Source organism: Rhopilema esculentum, chromosome 11 (assembly GCF_057945365.1).
Source record: "Rhopilema esculentum isolate cy_ngs chromosome 11, ASM5794536v1, whole genome shotgun sequence".
Classification (NCBI taxonomy): Eukaryota; Metazoa; Cnidaria; class Scyphozoa; order Rhizostomeae; family Rhizostomatidae; genus Rhopilema; species Rhopilema esculentum.
Genome location: NC_142825.1, coordinates 2,548,417 through 2,574,121, shown reverse-complemented (window position 1 = coordinate 2,574,121; position 25,705 = coordinate 2,548,417). Strand labels below are relative to the sequence as shown.

Genomic DNA, 25,705 nt, shown 5'->3' with positions numbered 1-25,705 from the left:
GTTTTGTTAAAATTAGGCCTAACTGATGCTTGTGAAATAGCAAAGTTTTGCAAAATTTTTGACAGTTTCTTGCCTTCCTTTTTGTACCACTCAGAACAACTGCCTCAATGTAAGGAGAATGAAAGAGCATTTGATGAAAAAAACCATTTCTTGCCCCATATAGAGATTTGAATGACTGTAGATTCAATTTTCTTGAAAATGACTTTTTAGGCCACTTAAAAGCATGGGAAAAGAATGTTCAAGAGCGTGTAGGCTCTTTTACTGACAATGCTCATGCTAAAATGTTCATCTTAAGAAAGTCTTTTGAAGGCATTAAAATAACAGTCCATTCTTTAATTGCTGCATTTAAATTCCTGTTGCAAGAAGGAATGGAGTATATCCTTTCAGAGAGGTTTTGCCAAGACCCAGTGGAAGAATATTTTTAAAGCCAGAGGTACTTGGGAAGGAGGTGTGACAACTCTGATCTTGTTGAATTTGGCCACAATGATAACACGATTAGAATCCAGAGCCACATAGGACTTGGTACTGGAAATACAAGAGGCTCAAATTCTGTGAAAGCAGGCAAAAAATGGGTGAATGTCATAGAGAATGGTCTGCCAAAGAATCAAGTACAAAGAAGGAATGGCAGAGACACTGAATGAGTCATGCTTGAACAATAGTTGTTGAAAATTAACATTTACATAAAACCTTTCATATATTTTTCCATTCGATCTAATGTGACCTGTTTGATAAGTTTGATAACATTAGTGCAGATAAATTTACAGTAACATTTGTTAAAATAACATTAGATAAGACAACTTTTTTGAAAAATTTATCTTTAGCCTATTGTTTATGTTGTATATTATAAACCGTAAAAAAAACTAAAAAGTAAGGGCATAATTAGGGGACATTGGAAATTTGATACAAATAATTTTTGAAAATTTCATTGTATGCCTTCTACCCAACAGATAATGGAGGTTGTTTCTATCAAATGAAAGTAAGGTTTCTCAGTACCATGTTTGAAGTTATAATGAATAATGTCTCGAACAGAAAAAGATTTATATTAAATGTGTAAAAACCGATGTGCAATTTTTCAAACAAACTTGCATAAAGTATATACCAAGTTAAAAAGATAAAGTCAAAGTTACTTAATTTGTTTTAAGACATCACAGTTTGATTTGCTTGATTTAAAGATTTTTTAATTTTTCTTTTCGCAGACCCTTTGCCTTTGACAATTTACCTTTAGATTTGTATTTGTCCACAATGCCTTTGCAGTAGGTGTATCATCTCACTCTAACATAGAGATTCAGGATTGAGTGTAAAACATCTTCAGCAAGTTCTGCATCAATAAGAAGTGAAGACTCACCAAGGATACTTTGAAAATTGGAAAATATTTCCATATCCTCTACACACATTTCCACAATTATCTTGTCTTTAAATTGTGGTGCCTGGCCTGCTCCTAACTGCACAGTGCAGTGTTTGAAATGAAACTCTGCTTTTCTAAGCATGTTTTGTACTGCATTAGAAATACTCCCTAGCCCTCCTCGGTTCAAGCAGGTAACAAGTATATCAGAAACTGGAACCTCATCTTGCTTTGCAGCTAATGAATGTTTCACAATGTCAAGGTAAAACTCAGACAAATTTTTTCTACCTTTGAAGTTTTCTCCCATCAGATATAGCTTCTTGATATCCTCAATGATGTTCTGTGCCCTTTCATTTCACTTGGTGCATTTCGAACTCTCATTTGAGGACAATGCTGATTTGAATACCCCTTTGTTATGTTGCCGTACCAGTCCTTTTCTATCTACTATGCTTTAACAAGTTGCTGTGAAAAATACCAGTGATTCAAGTGGACTTGGTTTCCTTTCAAAACAAAATGAAGCAAATAATTTTCAAAGAGGGGCTTTAGTCTATGTGTAGTCCTACACTGGGCTGAAAACAAGCATTTATTGTAAACTGCCTTCCAAATGTGGCATAACAGTGCTCCCTTGATAAGATGGTATATTCTCTTTGCTGAAGCTACTTCAGACTTTGCTGAAGAGCTTGTTTTGTGGAATAGAGGGGATACTGCCAGATTGCTAAATAGAACATTTCCAGCATTTGAAGAGAGTGGGGTTGATACTTTGCTTCTCTTGATGACAGACTGCCTAGAAGGGCTAACCACAATGGAATCTGAGATTTCATGGTTTTTATGTGGCTTTCACAGGTGTTGTTAAAATATTGATGGTCTAAACTGCTTCTGTTGTTGACAGTTGTGATTCATGAGAAAATGGGATGACAAATCTTGTTTTATGGGGATTGTCTCTTGCTACACTTTCACTTGGCAGTTTTTCAAATAATATCTTATGTTTCTTTTTCAAATGTGTCTTTCTTCTCTAAACGCTACAATTTGCATCTGCAAAATCACACAATTTGCAGTGGTAGTGGTAAACATTCTGTTCAGATGAGTATGAACAGTTTATAGACGGACATTTCAAGAGATATGTTGTTATTGCAGAGGATGATTTCTTTGGGTGTAAGGTGAAATATTCCCCTACTTCATTGCCTTGTGACATGATTGTTCAGAATTAGGAAGTATCAATGAACAAAAAACCATTAAAATATCACTTTCAGCAAAGCAAATACCCCCATGCTGTTGGATCTCTTTTGTCACCTCCAAAATACCCAATAATTCAAACACATATTCTGCAACAGAAATACTTCCTCTGCAACTTCTGCCCCCTCCCCAACCAAAAATGCCAAACAAATATCACAAAATATTTATTCTCCTTTTCAATCTAAATACCCACCCAAAAATACCCACCTACAAATTACCCACCTACAAAATACCCGCCTACAAAATACCCACCTACAAAATACCCACCCATGAAATACCCACCCACAAAAATACCAAACCAAAAATACCCACCCACAAAATACCAGCCATAAAATAGTGTTCTTTAATTCTTTTGTTATTTATTTCGTCCCCTCTTATACAAGTACACCTTTTTTTAGACTTGACCCATATATTCAAAAAGCCAACAAATGCTATAAAACAAAAAAATCAGTTGTGAACTAACCTAACCAGGGGTATCTCAGGCCCAAGCACTATACAAAGTGCATTGAAACAACAGCTAAAAAGGTAATCTACAATGTGAAACTATAAAAGAGTAGATTCAAATGAGTAACCCAGCAAACACATTCTTTTGTTTCCAGACAAAGGTTTTTAGAGTTTGTCTCCCCAACAATAGCACAGTTATGGAGAATTAATGAACAAAGTTGGTCAAATTTTCAAAGAATTTAAGGTCCAGACCAGCAATGAAGGAGAATTGAAAGAAGGAAAAGAAGCCAATGGAGATCGAAATTGTGGTTGAAGATGAGCTTTTACAGTTGATGTAAGAATTGTTTTGAGTCTTTTGGCCTGAAAATTGTTCATAAATAGATTTAAGAATATCATTGTGAATAAGAAACAAGCTAAGCATTTTTGGCAAACCATGAAGGGCACACTGTTGCCATTCCCAGTGGGCTTTCTGAGCATTGTGCATTTTTCTGCTTTTAGAGCAATAGACGGTGCAACAGTGTGTCTTTATCCCTTTGTTTAGATAAGATTGTTTTTGTAGTTATTCTTCTAATCAATCCTGACAAATGATGGAAAACAATTAATTAAAGCACTACATGCGAAACAAATCCTATCTAAGAGAGATACACTCCCTTCCCAAAAGTATTCGAATGGAAGCCAGGCCAATTTCTTGAGAACAAAAAGAAAAGTTAATGGCTTAAATTGATAGGACTCACTTCAAAAATTTCCGCAGATCATATTCGATGACAAAGAATTTGATAATATGCCCAAGCCTAATCTGGAGATTTCATATTGGCAGTACGAAAAATTTGATCTTGATGAAATGACAAATGACGAGTGTAAAGGCAAGTTCAGATTTGAGAAAAAAGTCATTTTTAATTTACAAGAAATTTTTCATTCCCCAGAAGAGATAGTAACATACAACAGAGTTAGAGTTGACACTACAGAAGCTATCTGCATTCTTTTGAAACGTTTTGCCTATCCACGTAGATATATGGACATGATCCCAAGATTTGCTAGGCGAGTACCTGAAATCTGCGTGATTCTTGATACTGTTATGCTAATGTTTTATGGGCAACGGGGATTTTTATTGAATTCTTTCCAAAGAGAGCACGAAAAAGGAGCACCTTTAAGAAACTGCTGGGGATTCATTGTTGGAACTGTAAGACCAATCTCCAGACCTGGCATTAACCAGAGAGTTCTTTATAATTGGCATAAAAGAGTCCATGTCATTAAATTCAAGTCAGTCGCTACTCCAGACTGTCTTGTTGTCTTTCTACATGGTCAATTTGAAGGAAGAAGGCATGATAGTGGAATGCTGCGAGAATCTGGCCTTTTGCAGTTACTCGAGCAGCATTCTGTTTCTCCAAATGGTGATATAATGTGCATTTATGGAGACCCTGCATACCCCCTCAGGCCATATCTTCAAGCCCAATTCAAAAATGGGCGACTTCAACTGAACGTTACGACACAGCTTCTTATGATGACTGTATTCAACAACTCTATATAACGACTCATTCGACATAAAACAGCATGGTAATATAATGGAAAACACATGACAAACACAAAATACCCAGAAACAATAGGGTACTGACAACAAGTAATAGCAACTAATGGGAAATGACATGGTAACTGATTACAGACAGACAAGAGTGCATTAACAAATTCACAAACTACGTTACTGACATACAACAGGAAAATCTATTGTTTAACACTACGTCAGAATTTTGTAACCACCAAATATTGTAAATTATTTTCAGCATCGATGAATCAAATAAAAGCAATTGATTTGCAAGGGGAACAATGTAATAAGTTTGTAAATTCAATTATTAGTATGTGAAAGTAGATAAATAGATAACTATAGACAACAGTTGGAGGAAGAGAAAATTTTATAATATGATTCTTACATATGACTATAAACAAAAATGCGGGTAGAAATAAAAATTTACATCTAAAATTATTCTGTAGCATTATAATTTTGCATCAGTGTCATAATTAGACTGTTTTGATGCTGCAACTGTAAGTTTATTTGCACCAACATCTCATTCTGCCTTTCAAGCTGACTTTTGATGGCTGTTAGACGTTTCTCCTCCCTTTCTCGTGCTGCCAGGGCCTCTCTGTCTCCTCATACTCTCTCTTCTTCTCTTTTTCCTCCAATGCACGCTCTTCCAACTCAAACTCCTTTTTTTCACTTCCAGTTTTCCTCACCCTTTTCTCCTTTCCTTTTCCATCATCATTTGATTTTCTCTTTGGTTACTCTCCATCGACGGTCTTCGCATCTCCAAACCCCTTCTCAGTATCTAAAGCCACCTTGTTAGCTTTCTCCTTTGCTGAATTTGCTTGCTCTAAGTTGGCTGTCTCGAAAAGCTCAATCAGCTCATCCAAAAGTTTGTCAATTTCAGAAATAACAGTTGATATACCGCTGGCCCTTTCTTCCTCTCTATTTTTTTATTTCCTCTTCTGTAAGAGATGTTGGAACCGCTCCCTGGTGGACTTCTGGTTTCTTCCAAACACAGGACATTATTGCTGGATGGTGTTTTACGTCCTAGCTAAAAAGATCAAGCAAATGTCAAAACAGTCCCTGCTACCTGTTTATTACAGTTTCTCAGCTTTTTTACCAATCTTTAACTTGTGCTAGTGGAAATAAAAACAAATGATTTATTGGGTGGCCAAACGAATGCAAGGTTGTTGACTAAACATTAATAACAATAACAATGTTTTATGAAATGTTTGATTCAAATTTGTAAAACATTATCAAATCTTGTAAGACATCGTAATATGTTTTTAAATTTGAAATTCCTTTTGTTTGTCATTATATTTGTTACATCCAATTATAGATCCAATTTTTAGGGAGTTATGTGTGGGACAAAATGGCGTAACACATTTGGTAGTGGGATTTTACTTCCTAGAGTGGTGGTTTCTCTATCTATAGGGGTGGTTTTGAAACATTACATGTTATGTAATGTAGTCGTTTCACATCATATAGTTGTTTCACACCATATTGTTACAGTAAGTCCCCGCATATAAGAAACTCACATTTTCAAATCAGGCTGTTGAGTTTCTTATACGTAAGAAAATATTTTCAAATCAGGCTGGCTGGTTTCTTATATGTTCATTAAGAAATTTTCTTTTTACAGAAGGCTTTCTTGTGTAAAAAAACATCTTTTTGAATTCAAGGAACATGTTTCATTATAACACAGGATACCCTAATAGATGAGTATGGATGAAATAAGTATGAAATACTGTATATCTACTTTGAACAAATCTAGTGCTGAAGCTACACAACAAATTAGTGGTGTAGTAGAGTATGGTCATATATTTGCGAGAGTTTGAGACGTCCATTGTCAAATGCCATTCTTGACTTTGATTTCCCTAAAAAAGCCCTTGAGAATTCTTGTGACACAAAAGCCACAACCAAGGTCTGTACACATATATTGTAGTTCTTGAATCACATGTCCTCCCCCCAAAGTTGAATTTCATGGAAATTTAATCTTCAACTTAATTTCCACAACTTTATTGCTTGTGCTTGAATTCAGTTTTTCCTCTGCCCTTATGGCTGAGATCATTTTTGACCTGAATTTCTCCAAGTATTGTTTGTTTCCAACAAAACTTAATTCGACTGGTACTTCAACTCCCATGCCATTTCCAGCATTAAACCTTTTACCAATCACTTCTGCATCTAGCTCCCCACCATCTTCTGTGAATTTGAAGCAAAGTCGAGATAAATGTTTGGGAATATGCCCAACAATGTGCTCTTCTTCCTTTGTTGTATACTTCATCACATATTTATCATGCATTACTGAATCTGGATCCGGTGTGATTACCAAAATCTCGCCTAGTGTCAGTTTATATGTTGACAAATAAGCATGATAACCTCTAACCACAGTTTCCAAGAAAAACACAAAATTATCCGCCATTTTCAAAAGTCTTAGTGTCCAGAGATAGTGTCGCTGATGTTGTTTGTGAAACCCTTTTGACTTGACCTCACTCTGAAACTAACTAGCATGCACTGCATTTTTGAAACACTGGCCTGTCAAGAAGGGCCTAAAGTTTCGCCGGTTCATCTGTCAAACGGTCATAAGTTATAAATCCACTGATTCAATCCGTTGATCCCTGAGTGATGAAGCCTGCTTCCACCAGCAAACAAGCAACTCTTGGTAAATTCGGTTTCACGAAAAAGATTGAGACAGCACGAGGCAACTGTTTTAAAGTTCAACTGGAAGACTTTGTGCCTGAATGTGAGAAGAAAACTGATGGCATTACATGCCCTTTTTGTGGAGAAAGCAAATTTTTTACCAGCAATCAATATTTGAACAATCACATTAAGTACAAACATCCTGATAAAGAAGCTATTGTGAATGTAAAAGAGAGTTTTGTATGGTCGGAACTGCCGCGGTCATCACTAGTGTACCAAGCTAAAAAGGATGGTATAAATTTAGAATTTCCAAAACAGAACAGTCCTGCAAAGGAAACCAGAAAAGCAAAAGTTTCATCAAAAAGGCGATCATATACCATTTATTTCAAGTTGAATGTCCTTCGTGACTTAGAGACAGCTGCCAAGAGTAAAAACACCAAGGATAAGTACAAAGAAGTTGCTGGAAAATATCAAATTTCTAAGTCCATGGTCTGGAAATGGAGTAAGCAGGAGCAAGATCTGAAACAAGAGGCTGATAAAATAAGAGCTAAGAGAAAGAGAATTGGAGCAGACAGTAGTGGGACTGGGCGGACAAGACGGCGTTTGAGGAATTATTACTTGAAGAAGTACCCACTTGCAGAGCAGAAACTTTTATCTGACTTCAGAAAACACAGATCTAGAGGATTAAAAGTAGGAGGAAGATGGTTGAAGATAAAAATGAGACAATCATTGCGATTATTTTATGGTGACGAAGTGGCTGACAACTTCAAAGGCTCCAAAAATTGGTTGCACAGATTTTCTAAGAGGAATTTCATTTCACTTCGTCGCAGAACAAATAAGAAGAAGATTGGTAACACTGAAAAGCTTCCTATTATTCAATCCTTCCATCGTCAGTTAAGAAAAGATGTCCAATCAAGAAAGCGACATAATTATTCAATTCAGCTTGATGACAAATGGGGCCGTTGGGTTCCCACAAGAAGGTACAATATGGATCAAGTACCATGTCCATTTGTCATTGACCAACAAAGTACATATGATGAGAAAGGCACCAATAGTGTATGGATCTCCCAACCAGGTAGTGGACTAGACAAGAGACAATGTACCCTGCAGCTTTGTATAAGTCCAGAAGATGAACAACATGTTCCTCCTGCCATTATTTTCAGGGGAAAAGGCAATGTTTCCCAAATAGAAAAGGATGCATATGACAAGCGAGTACATGTGTACTGGCAAAAGAATGCTTGGATGGATCGTTCTGTTGCACTAAACTGGATCAAGCAGACATTTGCTCCAGCAGTTGATAAAAGCAGTGAAAATGTTTTGTTTTTGGATAACCTTGGTTGTCAGATGACAGAGGAATTTCATGCAACTTGCAGAGAATTAGCATCAACAGTTGTTTACCCATTACCTCCAGAGGAAACTGACAAGTGCCAGCCTATTGATCAAGGAGAAGGATTTCTGATAAAGAAATTGATGGGAAAGGAACTAGATAAACATCTAGAAGAAAGTGATAATTTGGAGAAATGGCAGTCTTCTTTCAGTGCAAGTGAAAGGAGAATTCTTTTGACTGAATGGTTAGGTAGTGCATGGGAGTTAATTAACTCTGAATATCCTGGTAACAGAAAGAAACTGTTTCAGAGAACAGGACTACTTATGACTGCTGATGGCAGTGATGACAATTTAATCCAACCAGAAGGTTTTGCAGACTATTCTTTTTAAAACTGGTTTATATAGAAAAAGCTATTTGTTTTTTGTATTGCTGTTTTTGTTCAATTTGTTCAGTTGGTTTTCTCGGAAAAAGTTTAAATTTTGTTAAAAGATTTTCTCCATTTAGCATCATTTATAAGAAATTGGGAAAAAAATGAGGCTAACTGGTTTCTTATAGAGGAGAAAATATTCTCTGTGCTGGCAGGCTGCAGTTTCTTATATGTACATTTCTTATATGCGGGGACTTACTGTAATGCACATGATATAGTCGCAGTCGCTTTATCTCATGTAGTCCTTCTATATCATCTAGTCATTTAATGTAGAACAGATAGGAAAAATGTACTTGCCATGCGCAAAGTAACCACAGGGCACCAAGAGAAACTGAAACAGGGACTTTGTTTATTGAAAAACCCGCTATTATGAAAAGTTGCCACCCTTATGAAATCCTATCTACGCGACAATGATACCATGAAAATGTTTATAATGTTTACTTTTAAGCAAAGGTGCAAAAAAGAAATAGAACTGCATAGATAAATGTTAACAGTTTCAAAGGCATCGGAAATGTCTTTAAAATTAATACGATTCTTCATTTTACTTGTTTTTTCATTTCTACCTATTGTTTTTAATGTAAAATTTTTAAATCGGATCTTGGTTGTGCTGGTTGCAGAAAAAAAGGGAACATGAAGTAAATTTTAAAAAAAACAAGCAATTTTTCAGTGGATGAGTTAAGGAGCTGCTTTGGAAGAGAAATAGGTGACGGTGATCTATGTTCAAGTTTTTTTCAGGATCTTTATCGATGGTGTGAAAGTGGAAAAATTTCACTGGTAAGTACCAAAGTTTCAGTAAGAGTCATTTATAACTGCATGTACGTAAACAATTTAGAATTAAACACAGCAGTATTCCATATCTGCAAAAAGATTAATATATAAGCATTTAAGCGTATCTAGGTTTACTTTGACTTCCAATTAAACTAATCTTTGACATTTACGATATTTAAATCTTTGTGTATTTTTGTGTATAGAGTCCTATGCAGTATTTAGAAAACTTCAAAATACAAAGTGTCAATCCTATACGTAATATTAGTTTTTTTAGTGAATCAGAAAGTTTCACAAAGCGGAGGATATAAAGGAAGGAAAAGAAAGCGCACATTTGGCCTCGCTGTTGAAAATGAAGGTAGCAGTCAACATCAAGCCCTTGAAACAAATGCCAAAAATCTGTTCTTATTGACATAACAAATTGAAGAAAAGAAAACAGGCCTTTTGGAGATGTACTTGTCGGCCCGTCTGGTCAGGTTCTTCTGAAACAGTGTGCTGTAGATGAATTTGAATCCAAATTGGATTACATGTCAAAAGATACGTAATAAGTTAGTAAGTACTTTGTAAATATCAGCTAAAAAAACATCAAATATTTTGGCAGATCCCAAAAAGTCTATCTTGAATATATAGGCAGCTAAAAACTCGCAAAACAAAAGTGGCCAACTTTTCTCCAGTTTTTGCCAGTTCCAAAAGTTTCTACTTTCCTTTGTCTGTTCTGAAATCTTTTGGGTCCAACATGTTTTTTTATCAACGATTAAGCTTTTAGCAGTTTAAAAACATGATAAAATGATTCCATCAAATCTTGACTCAGCCTGACCATGCATTTTAGCGCTGCCATTGTTTTTTTTGCGCATGGATTATGAGTTATAAACTGAAAGTGCGATCTTGATTCTTGACCGACAGCTTGTAAAAATCAAGGGGATTTAATTGGTGGATACTGTTTTTAAACTACTGCTAATTTTTTAAAAAAATTAGTAAAATTGATAATGGCTAACTAAAGGTTTTGTGAATTTTAAGCAACAAGGAGGTTTCCATCTACAAAGTTAGACAAGAATACCATAATAACCATTGCAAAAAACTATAAAGATTTACTAAACTGGAAATAACATTAAATTTGTTTTGTTTTACTCTAGGTACAGACCTGAAAAACGAAATTGATAAACTCAAACATGCAATGCATCGCACATTCGGTAAAGAATGACAGCAAATTATTTACAGCCTGATAGCGTTCAGAAGATTTTGTAAAGGTAATGGTGCACAAACAATATTTGACAACATTCTTGGTTCTTTAAAAAACAGTCGACAATCTATGACGAAAAGGCGTTCTCAAGAATTTCGAACAGTAGAAATTATTTATAAAATGTGCTATTGCAAAAGCCAAAAATGTAATTACATGCAAAAAGATCACTGAATATATTTTATATTCAACCATTTGACGCAAGAGGGTATAGATACCAAGTTTAATCTTGGAAATTCAGTTTGTCATAAAACAGTGTCCAGCCAAATTTCGAGATTGTCAAATGATAATAGAGAAACTGTTAATGCAGCTGTTAAAAACGCCATAGAAAACAAGTGGCTGTTGATATTTATAATTGATGATTATACATGTGTTCATTCTACTCGTCCTCCAACAAACCATCAAACAACTTCTTCCATTAGTATGTGCACCAAAGTCTGTAGAATCTTTCCTAATATCCCTGTCATTCCTTCAAAATCGAACAACTCCATCATCCAGACGGTATTGGAACTGAAGTTTCGATAAAAAACATTACAACACTTGCCTTGATGCATGCCTTTAGCCAAACGTATGCAAACTGTATGCCAGAATGGCTAAAGAACACTTGCTTCAATCCAGAACATGAGCATCACCAACTGGATGTTGTTACCATAGCTCTGAAAACGTTAGAAAAATGGGATATATGGACAATTTGTGTTTATTGGATTTTTTGGAACAGCCACTGAAAAGCAGAGAAAATTGTTATGAACTCTCCCGTTAAAGAGTACATGTCCAAATTTGCTATTGTTGTCCCAGGAGATTGGCCAGCCCAGTTTTACATCTGCCAGAGGGTATACTGTTCTCTGAGTTCGAAAAATAGTTCCAAGGTCGAAAAAAGCTTTATTCAAAACCAGTTTCCTGTCCACCATGACTATGCATTTAGCCATAATCATAAAGATGTCCATAGGTCAGTTTTTACCAAGCGGTTGCAATCTGCAGTACCGATACTTGGACCATCACACATATCATTAAATGCCTGAGAGGATGTTTATGTAGAGATATTCCACAGATACAGTTTTTGGACAAGTTTAAAGAAAATGTTTTATAATGACTTTTGTGTTGTTGATTAGATCGCAATAAGGATACGAACAAGAGTATTTTTGAATATTTTCTTGCTAAATTCAATATCTTGGTCCAATTGGAGGCATTGTTGAGTTAACAACATGGCAAAGAATCTGCCATGTTGATAAAAGCAGGTCAATCTAGTTCAAAGGCCAAACTTTGTTTAAAATTGTCCAGTTTCTCACCCTGCCAATAAACCGCTCAACATGTATACGTGTTGCTGCAATATCAAAATTTGAAGCCACATCTTTTTGCAAAAACTGATCACGGTCCTTTTGTTTTGGTCTGTTCAAAGCAACCCCTTTGATTGTACATAATTCTTGTATAGAAAATCCTCTGTCTGACATTATTTCATGTTCTTCTTCGACAAAGTTAAGAGCTCCAGCTTTTTCTGTGATCTCTGAATTTGAAATAGATCCAGGGTATATTTTGCTAAAAAGTATTCCCATCCCGTGAGGGGCAATGCCAATAAGAGCTTTTCCAGTGACAGTGTTTTTATAGTTTTAGAACATCAAATAATTCAGTTCAAAGTTACTGGCACTTCGAAATTTGAATTCAGTTGCATCAATAATAAGGTCGGTTACACCATGACCTGTTTTTTTCAAATTGTTTGGCATCTTTTGCAATAAAAACTTGCCATGTGGTTTGAGATCTACCTGATTGAATAATGTTGCCAAGAAAATGACCCATGCAGCAAAAATTATCTGAACAGTAATTCTTGACTTGTGCAGCATAATAGCCATTACACCAAAATGAAGAGAATGTCTACATATTGCCAAAACCGTCACTAGCTCTGTTTTTGTGTCAACAAATCTTTGACCCGAACCCTTTGAGTGTGGGTAAGGGATCAAGTGAATGTGCTGCTGTGAAGGTGTATTACTTTTACCAAAGCTTGATGTTGATGCTTCTTGACCGTGCTCAGGCCAAACTATAAAAATTCTTTCTGGTCTTGCACTGCTTGAGGCACTAGCGATTCTCATCGCAAGTTCGTACTTTTTCTTCACTTTCTTCAAAGTTTCCCTCTGTTTTGCTGATACATTAGTGGCAGAATTAAGAATTCTTGATGCATTTTCATATCTAATACGCTGACGTTCAATCTGACTTGATGGCACTGCAACATTTGGCAAATCGTTTGTGTCCTTTCTTAGGCCACTTTTCCAATGCTCTGCACAAATATGTCCGTTCTTCCAATTAAGGCCCAAGGCCTTTAAATTCTTGCAATACTCAGCCTGAATTTCTGGGTTTCTAGGAAGTTTGTAAAACTTTATTGGCTTCCTGTTGTCATCAAAGAAAGCAAAGAGCAGAGCTGGAAAACCATTGAACCATTTTGTCAAAATGCAATGAAAAAGAAGAGGCACAACAACAACAACAACAATTTTCCCTACACGAATGCTAACTAGTTCCTAGTCCGCCCGGCCTGAACAAGGCTAATAGAGATAAATAACCTCTACACTGTAAAAAATGTGGTCATGCGAAGAAGGGACATTAAAAGGCCAACAAAGATGAATAATAATGTTGCCACTCTTGCAAAGAAGGTACCTGTAGCATTGCTGGCAGAAGCGTTAGCTGCAACTGTGAATGGCATACCGATCCATAAAAAGAATTCAAGGGGCAAGGTAACAATGTTTTCAAAGATGACAAAAATACCATGACCAAGCTTGGACACATCACTGAGCATCTTCTACCACCAGAAGCATCGCAAGTTGGAGTAGAAAGAGTATTTTGTATTTTGACAAAATTTCATGCTTTTATCTTGTTTTGCAAGAATTTCTATTAACATCACTTACAAGGGTTCCAATGGCTATGGAAGGAATGTGTCAAACCTATCATGTCACAGCGTCAATCTGACCGGGTTCGAAAGGCATCACTTTTGAAGGTCCCTTTTTCGGGCTTTCTGACACGATATCTGAATAAGTTCAAATCGTAGAAAGAAACTGAAAATGGTATCTCGATGATCAAAAAAAGCTCTACAAAATACTTTAAAATGGCTTTTGCTTCATATAACTTTTTAGAATGAGGAAGCATGGTAATTGGTTCTTGATTATGTTCATGATTACATATTTCACCTGCAAGATCTACATGAAAAGCCAATATAGACGTCCGAAAGACAGACAGTTGAAAGGGACCAAGCACCTTTGAAACAACTTTTAAAATATAAGCTCAGTCAAGTTCATCAGGAGCTACTATTTGGTGTTGTGCGCTCAGCAGGATGCTTTAGTAATAACCGAACTGCACAGCAATTTTCTGCTTCCTATAAGCATCTCTTAATAAGGAGCAGTATTGGTTGGAATAAAGGTAACTAAGAAAGTTAGAAAGGACCAAGCACCTTTGAAATAACTTTTAAAATATAAGCTCAGTCAAGTTCATCAGGAGCTACTATTTGGTGTTGGGCGCTCAGCAGGATGCTTTAGTAATAACCGAAATGAACAGCAATTTACTGCTTCCTATAAGCATCTCGTAATAAGGAGCAATATTGGTTGGAATAAAGGTAACTAAGAAAATTAAGAAAGGACCAAGCACCTTTGAAATAACTTTTAAAATATAAGCTCAGTCAAGTTCATCAGGAGCTACTATTTGGTGTTGGGCGCTCAGCAGGATGCTTTAGTAATAACCGAAATGCACAGCAATTTACTGCTTCCTATAAGCATCTCGTAATAAGGAGCAATATTGGTTAGAATAAAGGTAACTAAGAAAGTTAGACCCAACACAAATATTGTATTTGTTTCATGATACCTGCAAAGTTGATGACCATGATATTAGTATTTCAAATGCAGCTCTTATCAGAAAGTATGACTTGCCAGAAAGGATGCCTTCGAAGAAAGACCCTGATTACTGTGATGCTGCCGATATGACAAATCTAAATGAATATGAGAAAGCTGCAATGTCCTTCATTGCTAGGGGCGCATCAAGATAAAAATTTGATAGGTGCTCACGCTTTTAACAAATCTAAAGAACTACTACTTTGGAACGTTCAGAATTTAATAAAATGCCCAGTGTATAGGATTTATCTATCTTTGAACCTCAAACAGATGAAAGTTGAGCAAAGGCTGACAGTAACTGTTTTAAATAATTGATTTTCATTTTAAAACAATTAAAAACAACTATTGGTAATGTGCCATTCAAAATTAAACCAATCCACAAAAAAACTACAATACAACAAATATGATAATAAGAAAAAAATATAGTTGCTTTCTCTTAGTTGAAATAAATAGTCTATTCCTACTAAGGTATGATAGGTGTTAATGAAAGGTTGAATGTGATTTCTTCTTTCATCATTCATACAACTGAATCAACCTTTTTATAATGCAGCTACTTTCAATTAGTAGAATGAATATCATCAAAAATTTGTCAGTTTATGTACTAATATCTGGTAAATGATTTCGAGGAAATAACAACATTCTAGGCAACCAGTAGGTCTGTAAAGATGAGTTCTTGGCTTCTTAATTAAGATTCATAGGAGTTTCATAAAAAATTTAATATACTGTGGATTACACCAATAAAAAGTGTTTTCCAAATCGTTTATGGATACCAAGTTTCAAAGTTGCATTTGAGGGGTCTATGGACAAAATAACAATTTTTTTTATTTATGCAATGTTCTAATGCACTCAAGATTCATATCATTTAACATGTCTGGCATCAAAAAATGTAAAAAAAACTGAATGCTCACAAAATAAATTTTTCAAACTTAGAAAGTTAGTCATAAAAATGGGTCTATTAGTCCCTGATCCTGACAACTTCCTAAACGTCTTACCAATATCTGATACCAATTACTTTGGAAATAATTATTCAAAGCTTCTGGAATTCAGAATAAAACCAAATATTCAAATAATGTAATTTAGAATTAAGATAAGGTAAGGTGTAAGCAAGAACATACTATAAAACCTGAAATTTTGAAAAAAACACAACTGTAATTTTTTAAGCTTTGCACCTTATGTTTTCATATTATTTAACTTTACATTGTATGATTTATATCCTTTCATTTAAACATTCTGATGTCTTCTCAAATACCCAATTTTTAAAATGGAAAATCTAAACATACAGCAACTGAAACAAAACCTTCCTTGCTGTGGACAGTATGACATGTGCACACAAAAGATTTCACATTTTCCCACAAACTTGCAATCATGCACACACCTTTTCTTGCTCTCACAAAAACAAGATTTTGTAGAAAGTTGCCATACTCTACAGACTGGGCTCTTATTACAAACACAGAGGTTTACAATTAGATATCTTGCCTCAAGTTTAAAAAATCAAATGCAGAATAAACCAAAGGCCTGAATTTATTACACATGCTTTAGTTCTGTTGTGAATGCGGATGGTCATTTCTACACAATGAACTTCAACACATTACTTCTCCCTGCCTAAATAAATATTTGAACTATGGATACCAGAGCTATAAATAATCATTAAGTCAAGAGAAAGAAAATTTCTGTTTACTTCCACATATAGAATGGGAAGGGGAAACAAAATCTGCATCTGGTTCCTATACATTTTTACAAAGGTTGTACTTCTTAGCCGCTGTTAAAGATTCAACTTGACCGAAAAAGAACCAATATCATTGAATTTGTAACAGCAGTTTTCAGTGCACTGTCTATTTTAAGTACATTAAATTTGGCATACAATAAATTTGGCATACAATACAATAAAATACAATCAATTCATTAAATACAGAAACGGGAGATAAGCTAGTTTTTCAGGCATAAAATCTTTATCAGACGATTCAGTTGAAAAATGGAAACAGATCTTGCTTTGTTTCAGTGAAGAAGAAAAGGCAGTGATAGAAGATTTGGATTTGCCACCTTTACTCCTAAAGCTGCAACATCAAGAGTTTGAGAATGTCTAGATTTGGCATTACTGGAATTCAGAGAAAAGTTGTCACCAACTGGAACTGGAACAAAATGATTGGGTTTAAAATTTGGATTGATGCGCCTTTTGAAATCCTCAAAATATGACGGTAACAAGTGGATGTGGGAATAAAACTCAAACTCAAAATCTTTTCATTCAGCATGTTTTAAAGGTATACAACTGAGATTTTAATGAACTGAGATTTTAATTGAAAACAATGATTTCTAGATTGAAGATATGGTATCTTACAAGCAATGGGTTTCAACTGTCAGAACTTCACTTATCACTGTCCAGTGTACTGTAAATGACTTTATTGATACATTAACTGAGAAAATATTTAGACTTTTCTACAGTCATCATACTTAAAAGAGGAAAAGGCAGTACTCCAAAAAGAAACGTGCATACTTTTGATGGATTTTGCTGAGAATTACACCTTTCTTGTTCAGGATGCAGTTCAAGGTTTTTATTGGCAAAATAACCAGGCATCCCTTTGCAGTGTATTATAAAGATCGAAATGATGAAATAAAATGTGACTGTCATTGTGTAATATCAGATCATCTTCAGCATGATTAGACAGCAGTCCAGACAGGGCTCAGTCAGTCAGTCAAACATATATTGTGTGTGTTCCTGAAAGTAGAAACCGGACCCTAATCTCTGATTCTGAGTTGCTTAAAATGTCCCTATTATCTAATTCAGAATCCATAGTGAAGCACAGAAAATAAAATACGTACCCCAATGCCTCAACCTCATTGTGCTTTCTGAGAGACTCAAACTTCTGCAATCGTGGAGCCTCTTTATCGATTACCACATCACTTCAAGGGTAGAGGAATAAATTAAATTTTATTAAAATGATGAAAAGGCCTACGATTTGATTTGATATCTTTTATGGTTTTATGGTATGCACTGAGACAGAATTGAAAGAATGAACTTTGCAGGAAACCTTTTTAGCAGATTTTCTGAAGTTTAAAGAAGAATGCAGTCAGTTTCTGATGAATTTGAAAAACAACAGAGGCTCCTTTCAATTGCCAAACTTTTTTCTACACTAAACTTGGTATAATTCAGGTCCAATGAGCAGGGACTTTTCTTTGTCTGATTTTGATATTTTCAGTTCTTTGGATATTAAAAAGGAGCCAGTTGTTTTCAGTTCTCAGCCAGATGTTCACTGGAACAATGTTGAGTAAATGGGTTGGGTTGTTCACATTGGGACAAAAGGCACACCCAGCTAGTCATCAGTTTGCATGGTACCTAACTGTAGTAAAATAGCTAAAATGAGAAAAATTACAGATACCAAGAGGATCCTGATTTTCATTTTTTATATTCTTTTTTAAGTTTCTTTGTTTAAATGGTCCCATAGTTACTCTATTTTGAGAGCTCTTTCATAATCAAACATGAATACAATCATGTTGTTTTCCAGTATCTGTAGCGTAATTTCCTTTAATCTATATTGTATATAAATTGTAAATTTGTAGTTGTGTAATAATTGTGTTAAATTGTATATAGGATTGATTTTACCAATAAATGAAACTGAAACTGATTGGTCAATAATTTGACATTGGCAGTGTCAATCTAAAAGTGCAAAAGGGATTGAAAGTAACAAGTTGACAATTTTTAGAAACTATAAAATGCCAACAAATTTGTCAAGTGACTGACATATTTTCCTAGGCATTGTTTTCCATCATAGGTAAAAAGTTATTTGATTAGTGCAGTCAGTGCAAGGTTTTAGCAACAGAAAAATGGAACAACTGATTTCATACACAGCTGATTTAATGACCTGTTTGAGTGTAACATCCTTAAACAAAGACTTGAATTTCTTATCTGGGATTAGAACAGCAAGTCTTGCATGCTCTAACTGAGTAGGGAAGTCTGTTCCTGAGGGAAGAGGTAACTCATTTGGTCTTTCCTACATCTAATAATAGCTCGTCACCAGCAGATAGTTCGGCGCTAGATCTTTTACACACTTGAAGGTTTACATGAGTATTTTGTACTCTATCCTGTTTGTAGTTGGCAACTAATGAAGGCTCTTCAATACTGGTGTTATGTGACAACGTCTGCGTTCAACTGTTAAGATTCTGGCAGCAGCATTCTGGACCCTCTGTAGCTTTTTTAACTCACATGATGGTAACCCATATAAGAGAGAATTGTTGCGGTCAAGTCTTGATAAGACAAATGCTTGTATACCTTTCTCTGCAGCCTCCCTGGTGAGGTGTCTTCGAGCAAGGCTTATATTGGACATTATCTGAGAATGTTTCTCTCGATGATATAATACAAACTGCACCAAAAGTTGAAATACGGTACCAAAGACCAAACAGCAACCCTGTGAATTAGCAACTAAATAATTAATTAATTGGCTTAGTAAAAACAATGAGCGATTTGTTTTTATATGTTCTTTACTTGAGGTGGTCACATGGAAAAAAAATTTCTCTTTTTTGAGAGTAACCCCAACATTCTACATAACATTGGAAAGCTCCTGTTTCAGTGATTGAACTTGTAATGAATTGCTAGAAAAGTGAAATATATGATCTATATTATATAATAGATATAATATATAATATAATAATCTATGCAGACTGAGCAAGGAAAAAAATGTCCTTTATTGGTCAACCTTAACTAACGATAACATCATCATGAAGGAAATCTACAATCAGTGCCAGCATGGTTACATCCCAGTCTTCGGCATAAGTGTATGTTTTCTCAGGTGCCCAATATGCAATCTTAAAGACCTTGAGGTGATTCTGAGGACATTCTCATTTTCTTTCTTCTTTTTCTGGTCCTTCTTGCTTTTCTTCTCAAACAGCTTTAGGCATTCTCATTTTCTTTCTTCTTTCTCTGGCCCTTCTTGTTTTTCCTCTCAAACAACTTCTCAATCTTTCAATTGTAGGCAAGGGATGTCCCATCATCAACAGACAAAAGGTGGGTAAGATACCTGCCCACCACCCTACCCCTCAAAATGTCACTGATCATCTCATGCTTCTTATCACTCAAATCAGGATATTCAATGGCAAAAGTCTCTGCCGAATTGTCTTTCAACCTTCTCTAATTTCTTTCTTCATTGTGTATCACGCTGTGAATGCCTTGAAGCTTGTCTCTTTGTCATTTCAGAAATGAGTTCCTTCTGCCTCAGCTTTCTTCTCTTTTGCTGCCTTCTTCCTAAAGAAATTGCTTGCGTTAGAACACATTTTCGTTCTTTGTCTGACATTAGAGAGTTTCCCATCGACGACGCAGCTAGGACAGGGATGTTTGCAAGGCCTGGAAATAGTGCGGCTGTCCTGTCCTCCTGCACATGTAAAAAAATCAGATTCCGATTTTAAGACGGGGACATGCATTGGCGCCAAAATTAAACCAGCTAAAATGATCGACATGCTGTATTTATTGCACGATGAGGGCGATATCGACGAGGAAGAGCTGCTTCTTTTTTAAGAGGAAAACCTGAAGAATTTGCACGTAAAAACGTTTTAATGTTTTCAAAATGCGAGAAGACAAATTTGAAGTGGAATTTCGCCTAAAAAAATGACATTTTCAGAGTTTTAATGTCAATATAGCAAACTATTATATAATGTTTCAGTGAATGATTATGACAAAGCCATAAAATACTTCAAGACACTTCATGAAGAGAGAAAGAACATTGCATTATGTTTTTGTTAAAATGTCCTTGGTAGAGGGAATCAAACAAACAACATTGTTGAGTACCAGTTTTTGGTCTTAAAGGACATCATATTGAGAAGGGCTATGTTGTTCAATGTTGTTGCATTGATGAGAAAGCTAACGAGAGATATGGAAGCCCATTACAAAGACAAATGTTGTCTATAGCAGATCGCAGTTTTGATGGACACTTCAGAAACAGATTTACTGGTAGAGAAAAGACAAAAAAGGATGGTGCACAAGGATACAACATTTCTAGTAATGATGAGAAGGAGAAGTTTTCACAAAGCCTCGGAAAATGTTCAAATGACAACTTCCAAGTTAACAGCATATCAAACAGCAGCAAGTAGTCTGCAAATACAGATTCTTTAATCAGAAAATTTTAGTTTCTCTTGCAACACTGATGCTTTAAATATTATCTTCCCAATGCTTTACATGAAAATGCAAACAGAAATCAAAGGTTTTACCCACCAAGAGAGAGAAATTACTATATCCATCTAATACTATATCCATCTAATACTATATCCATCAAGATACTATATCCATCTAATTTCAAGCTGTGACTGAAGCCTATTTCTGTAAAGGTTGCAGGACTGAAAAACAGGGCTGAATCATACTAATGCCAGGCCACTTGCCACCTTACAAATGAGCTATTCCAGCAAACATTGAACAAAAAAGTGGCCAGTTGATCAGCTTAAGTTTAATTAATTTTTAGCTCAATTACTCCCAAAATGCATCATTATATAAGAATGTAAAACAAAGTTTCTTCAATTTTTGTTTGAAATCGCCCCATTTTGTGTAAAGAAAACTATTTTCCCACACAACCACTTTACATTTTGGCAAAACCTTTGGTGCAAAAAATGACCAGATTCACTCTGGAAAGTCTCTCTACTTCTTCAGAACAATAGTTGTCTTGTAAAATTGCAACTGACTGCTGTTGCCAATTTCTCCTAAAAACTACAGGGTTTCCTTTAAACAAAAGCTTTTGCAGTTTTTTCCTTATATAGTTGGGCTTTTTATCCAACAGGTACTTGGTTGAAATGTCCAATGGGAGTCTGCAGTTGTGACAAAGGAAAGGATGCAAACACTAAGGCTTGGTTTGGCGAGCAAAATTAACAAACAACCTAAATTTTGCTCCAGTTGCATTCCCAAAGCTCCGCCAAAAACTAGCAATGATTGCTTAGGATCCATACTACCAATATCACAGTATACATCCTTGAGAGGAGATTTAAGCATGCAAGAGAGTTATATGGTTGATAAACCAGTTGCTATCACAAATGAACAAGGTGGGCCTTGAACAGCTCATATTATACTTGAAAATGTAATTAGACCATAGCTAGATACAAAGCAGTCAGAGGTAGTTAAGAGAAAAAGCTACAAAATCAATTCAAGAAGCATGCGGGTCATTAGTTAGCAAACTTAAAATTAGTCAGAACACACCAAACTAGCAGAAGGTGCACTTAAATTTGCAAGTAGATTTCAAAGATTTACAACATCTTTGGGCAGTGATCTTATTTCCTCATTGTTCAGTTTTGGTGTCAATTTAATTAAGCATCAGGAAAAAGGGAGAAAAACTCAAGTGCAGCCGAACTGGAGAAGAAAATTTGCCAATCAGAGCAGACAAGCAGTTGGAAAAGGTCAGCCTTCCTCATTAAAATCACCAGATGTCCCAAGGCAGAAACCAAAACAAACTCAGTTTGGCTTCTTCAGCGAGACAGAATACAAACACATCAAAAAAGCCTGGGCAGCATGCAATGACATCAAAATCAAGACACTCATAATAGTTAAGATACAAAATCTTATTAGACCATTTTGCAGCTTTGAAATCTTTGATGAGACTTTCTAGAATTTTTTCAAAAGGTTTGTTACAGCTTCTGATTATCATGAATGTAGCTTCAGAAAAACATTGCAGGATCACATTTAGGTTTTAGAGTACCAAAATGGCCATTATTGGCCTTGTATTTTCCACTATATTCAAACTAAAATGCCATCTTAAAACTTTTAAAGAACTTGCAGTAGCCATTTGAATTTTGGTTTGCTAAAAATTTTTGATGCCGTCCACCCATTTTGTTTCAGCTTGTGCAATATGTTTGCTAACTTAGAGTAAAAGTAAAAAACTTGCATTGCTTTCTTGTCCATTTTTGCATTTGCAACACATAGTCCTTGTTTAATACTAATTATTAAAAAACGTAACTTGTTGTGAGTAGTTTCTGATTGTCTTTTTAACTTGTGGTAGCAAGTTGAGCCACACATATTTCACATTCAATTTTTACTTCTAAATATATGATATGATGCCTTTGCAGATTTCGTTTACTTGGAAAACACTTGTCATAATTCTTTTCATGCTAACTTAATTCTATCACTTCTGAGAGCAAGCACGTTTCCAAATTCTTTGCCACAACCCAAGCATTTGGCAAGCTCACATCCTTTTTGGTGGTATTTGAAATCTTTCTGTCTGCTGAAGGTGGGAGAACATTTCATACATTTCTTCCTCATATCCACCACACCCAGTCAAGCTCTTCAATTCTTTTATGTGCTTCTTCCCTCCAATCCTAGGAATATATAATACAATATCAAATTGGTATGACAAATTGGAGAGGAAAAACTATCATTCCTTAAAACATCCATGTGCTTCAGGCCAATCTGCTAATGTTATGGTTTGGATAAGGCTTGAAATTATTCCTTGAATATTTTCATGCAATAATAGTTCTTTTTTCCAGAAAATAAAATGATGACCTGTAGTACTTACACTCATCAAATTACTAACTATTTATCAAGCTGCAAACTAATTATCGCATTTTCTTGACTGAATATTTTCATGCAAAAAAATTGTTCTTTTTCCCAGAAAATAAATTGATGACCTGTAGTGCTTACACTCATCAAATTATTAAATATTTATCAAGCTGCAAACTAATCATCGCATTTTACTTGACAAACATGCAGACAATATATTGTATCATCTTTCTATAACTGGGTAGTGTTTTCCATATATTTGAAGCAATCTTGGATGCCTCTCCAATACTGCAGCCACACCTAGTACCATGCCAAAGCCATGCTCATCACTCTGTTGTGCAAGAAATGCAATCGTAATTTTGAAAAGTTTTCTCGGGAGTGCAGCTGCCATGTATTGGTGGCTACTGCCCTCTAATCTTCAATTCAGGTAAAATTGCTCTAGTCATTAATGCGCCTTCACTAGCTACCCCCTCCTCTCTGTCACCATTCAACATTTTATGCCGCATCAATTTCAATTAGCCAATTAGATCACAGGGAATTTTTCTGCTTCAATATTTTCTATATTTAGAAGGTTCTCCCTCATCTTTGGCGAGGCATTTGTTTTTAGCTATTTTCTTCTCTTTGCCCAAAGTTATTTCTTCCTCATGAAAAGTCTCTCACTTTGAAGTTTGGCAGCCATTCACAAGACATGGATTGTTCAATTGCATTTGACAAGCAGCTTCAATTCAAAAAAGTGCTGTAGTCACATGGTTGCAATTTTGTGACATTGGTGCCATACCAGTACAATGTTTCACTAGAATCTTTTCAGTCTCTTTTGACAAAATAACCATATTCTATGCATTGCCTCATTTGATATTTGAGAGGGTCTGCAGATTCTCTTTAAAGTCTTGGCTGGCTACTCCCACAAATGTTATGAAATTCCAATGGGTTCAGCCATCCCTGAGCATAGTAATTATATATTATTTTCTAGCTTCAAAAATTTTTAAGTTTTATACTAATTGAGCTTGTCACTAGCTGATTCACTAGGATGATATTTGAAACAATTGAAAATTTTGGGATATAACGTAATTGGCATATATTTCACTGAAGTTTTTTCATCCAACAAGCCCTCTGTCAGTCTTAGTGGATGTGGGATTTCAGGATATGTTGTGGTGAGTTTTTCTTCGTGCGTTCTTGCTATTTCCACCTGCACCGCCCATCTGGTGTTTTTCCCACAGAAATATTATTTTTTGCTGCCACAAAAACTCTAGCAAGAACACATTTTAGGGATTACTGATAAATCTCTCTCAAAGAGACCCATAAGCTATCTCCAACGTTCCAGATTCAAACTCTTTTTTTGCACCTGGCCTTGCAGAAGTCCACATTGAAAAAAAACCAACACTTTCTTGTTATTTGACAAACTTTCACAAACATGAAATTCTTCAAAAAACTTTCTTTCAGCTGTGAGGCAAAGTCCTACATTGCAATTGCTGCATCCATCTCTCGTCTTCTCTCCACAATCCATGCATCTTGGTCTGTTGGACCTGTGTTCTGACCAGTGCTTGATACCATCAAAAAGAATGTTTTCATTTGGAGCACTTGTTGGTACCTTTCTTGGTTTTTGTTGCCACCTGCTCCAAAGATGTGTCTGTGCTTGGTCTGCTTCTACCCTGTCGTTATTGTGTCCACTTGCTCAAAAGCAAGGCTGCTACATCACTTGTAAATTCTAGCAAATCTTTATGTTTTTCAATCCCGTTGACTCCAAAACAGAACAGGAACAAATCACTAAGCTCTACCGATAAAATGAAACAACTCTTGCCAGCGCAAGCAAGAACACTAGCAGTCTTGAGGTTGCTGTGGTCAAGCAACTAGTGATAACCGCAGCCCTAAAACAGATACATTAAGAATAGGGAAGAAGCATCAAGAGTAAAGACAAAACATCGAGATTATATCAGCAGCATCCATAACACAACAGCGGTATAAAAACAGAAGCATTAAGAATAGGGAAAAAGCATCAAAAGTGAAGAAGAAGCATCGAAATTTATCAGCAGTTTCCATAACACAACAGCGGTATAAAAACAGAAGCATTAAGAATAGGGAAGAAGCATCCAAAGCAAAGAAGAAGCATCGAAATTTATCAGCAGTTTCCATAACACAACAGCGGTATAAAAACAGAAGCATTAAGAATAGGGAAGAGGCATCAAAAGCGAGGAAGAAGCATCGAAATTTTATCAGTAGCATCCATAACACAACAGCAGTATAAAAACAGAAGCACTAAGAATAGGGAAGAAGCATCAAAAGTAAAGAAGAAGCATCAATATTTTATCAGCAGCATCCATAACACAACAGCAGTATAAAAATAGAAGCACTAAAAATAGTGAAGAAGCATCAAAACCAAAGAAGAAGCATCAATATTTTATCAGCAGTTTCCATAACACAACAGCAGTATAAAAACAGAAGCATTAAGAATAGGGAAGAAG

General features: G+C 35.5%; 1 protein-coding gene and 2 pseudogenes across 1 annotated transcript; 2 read left to right on the top strand and 1 right to left on the bottom strand.

The window, feature by feature from the left end:
* Positions 1-7,157: 7,157 nt before the first annotated feature.
* LOC148958927 (uncharacterized) lies at positions 7,158-8,888 on the top strand. The gene has a single exon (XM_089111212.1). The coding sequence runs from the start codon at positions 7,158-7,160 to the stop codon at positions 8,886-8,888; it is 1,731 nt and encodes a 576-aa protein (XP_088967338.1).
* A 245-nt stretch (positions 8,889-9,133) lies between these two features.
* On the bottom strand, positions 9,134-14,138 carry LOC148958926 (uncharacterized; annotated as a pseudogene).
* On the top strand, positions 13,532-25,184 carry LOC148958925 (uncharacterized; annotated as a pseudogene).
* Positions 25,185-25,705: the final 521 nt, after the last annotated feature.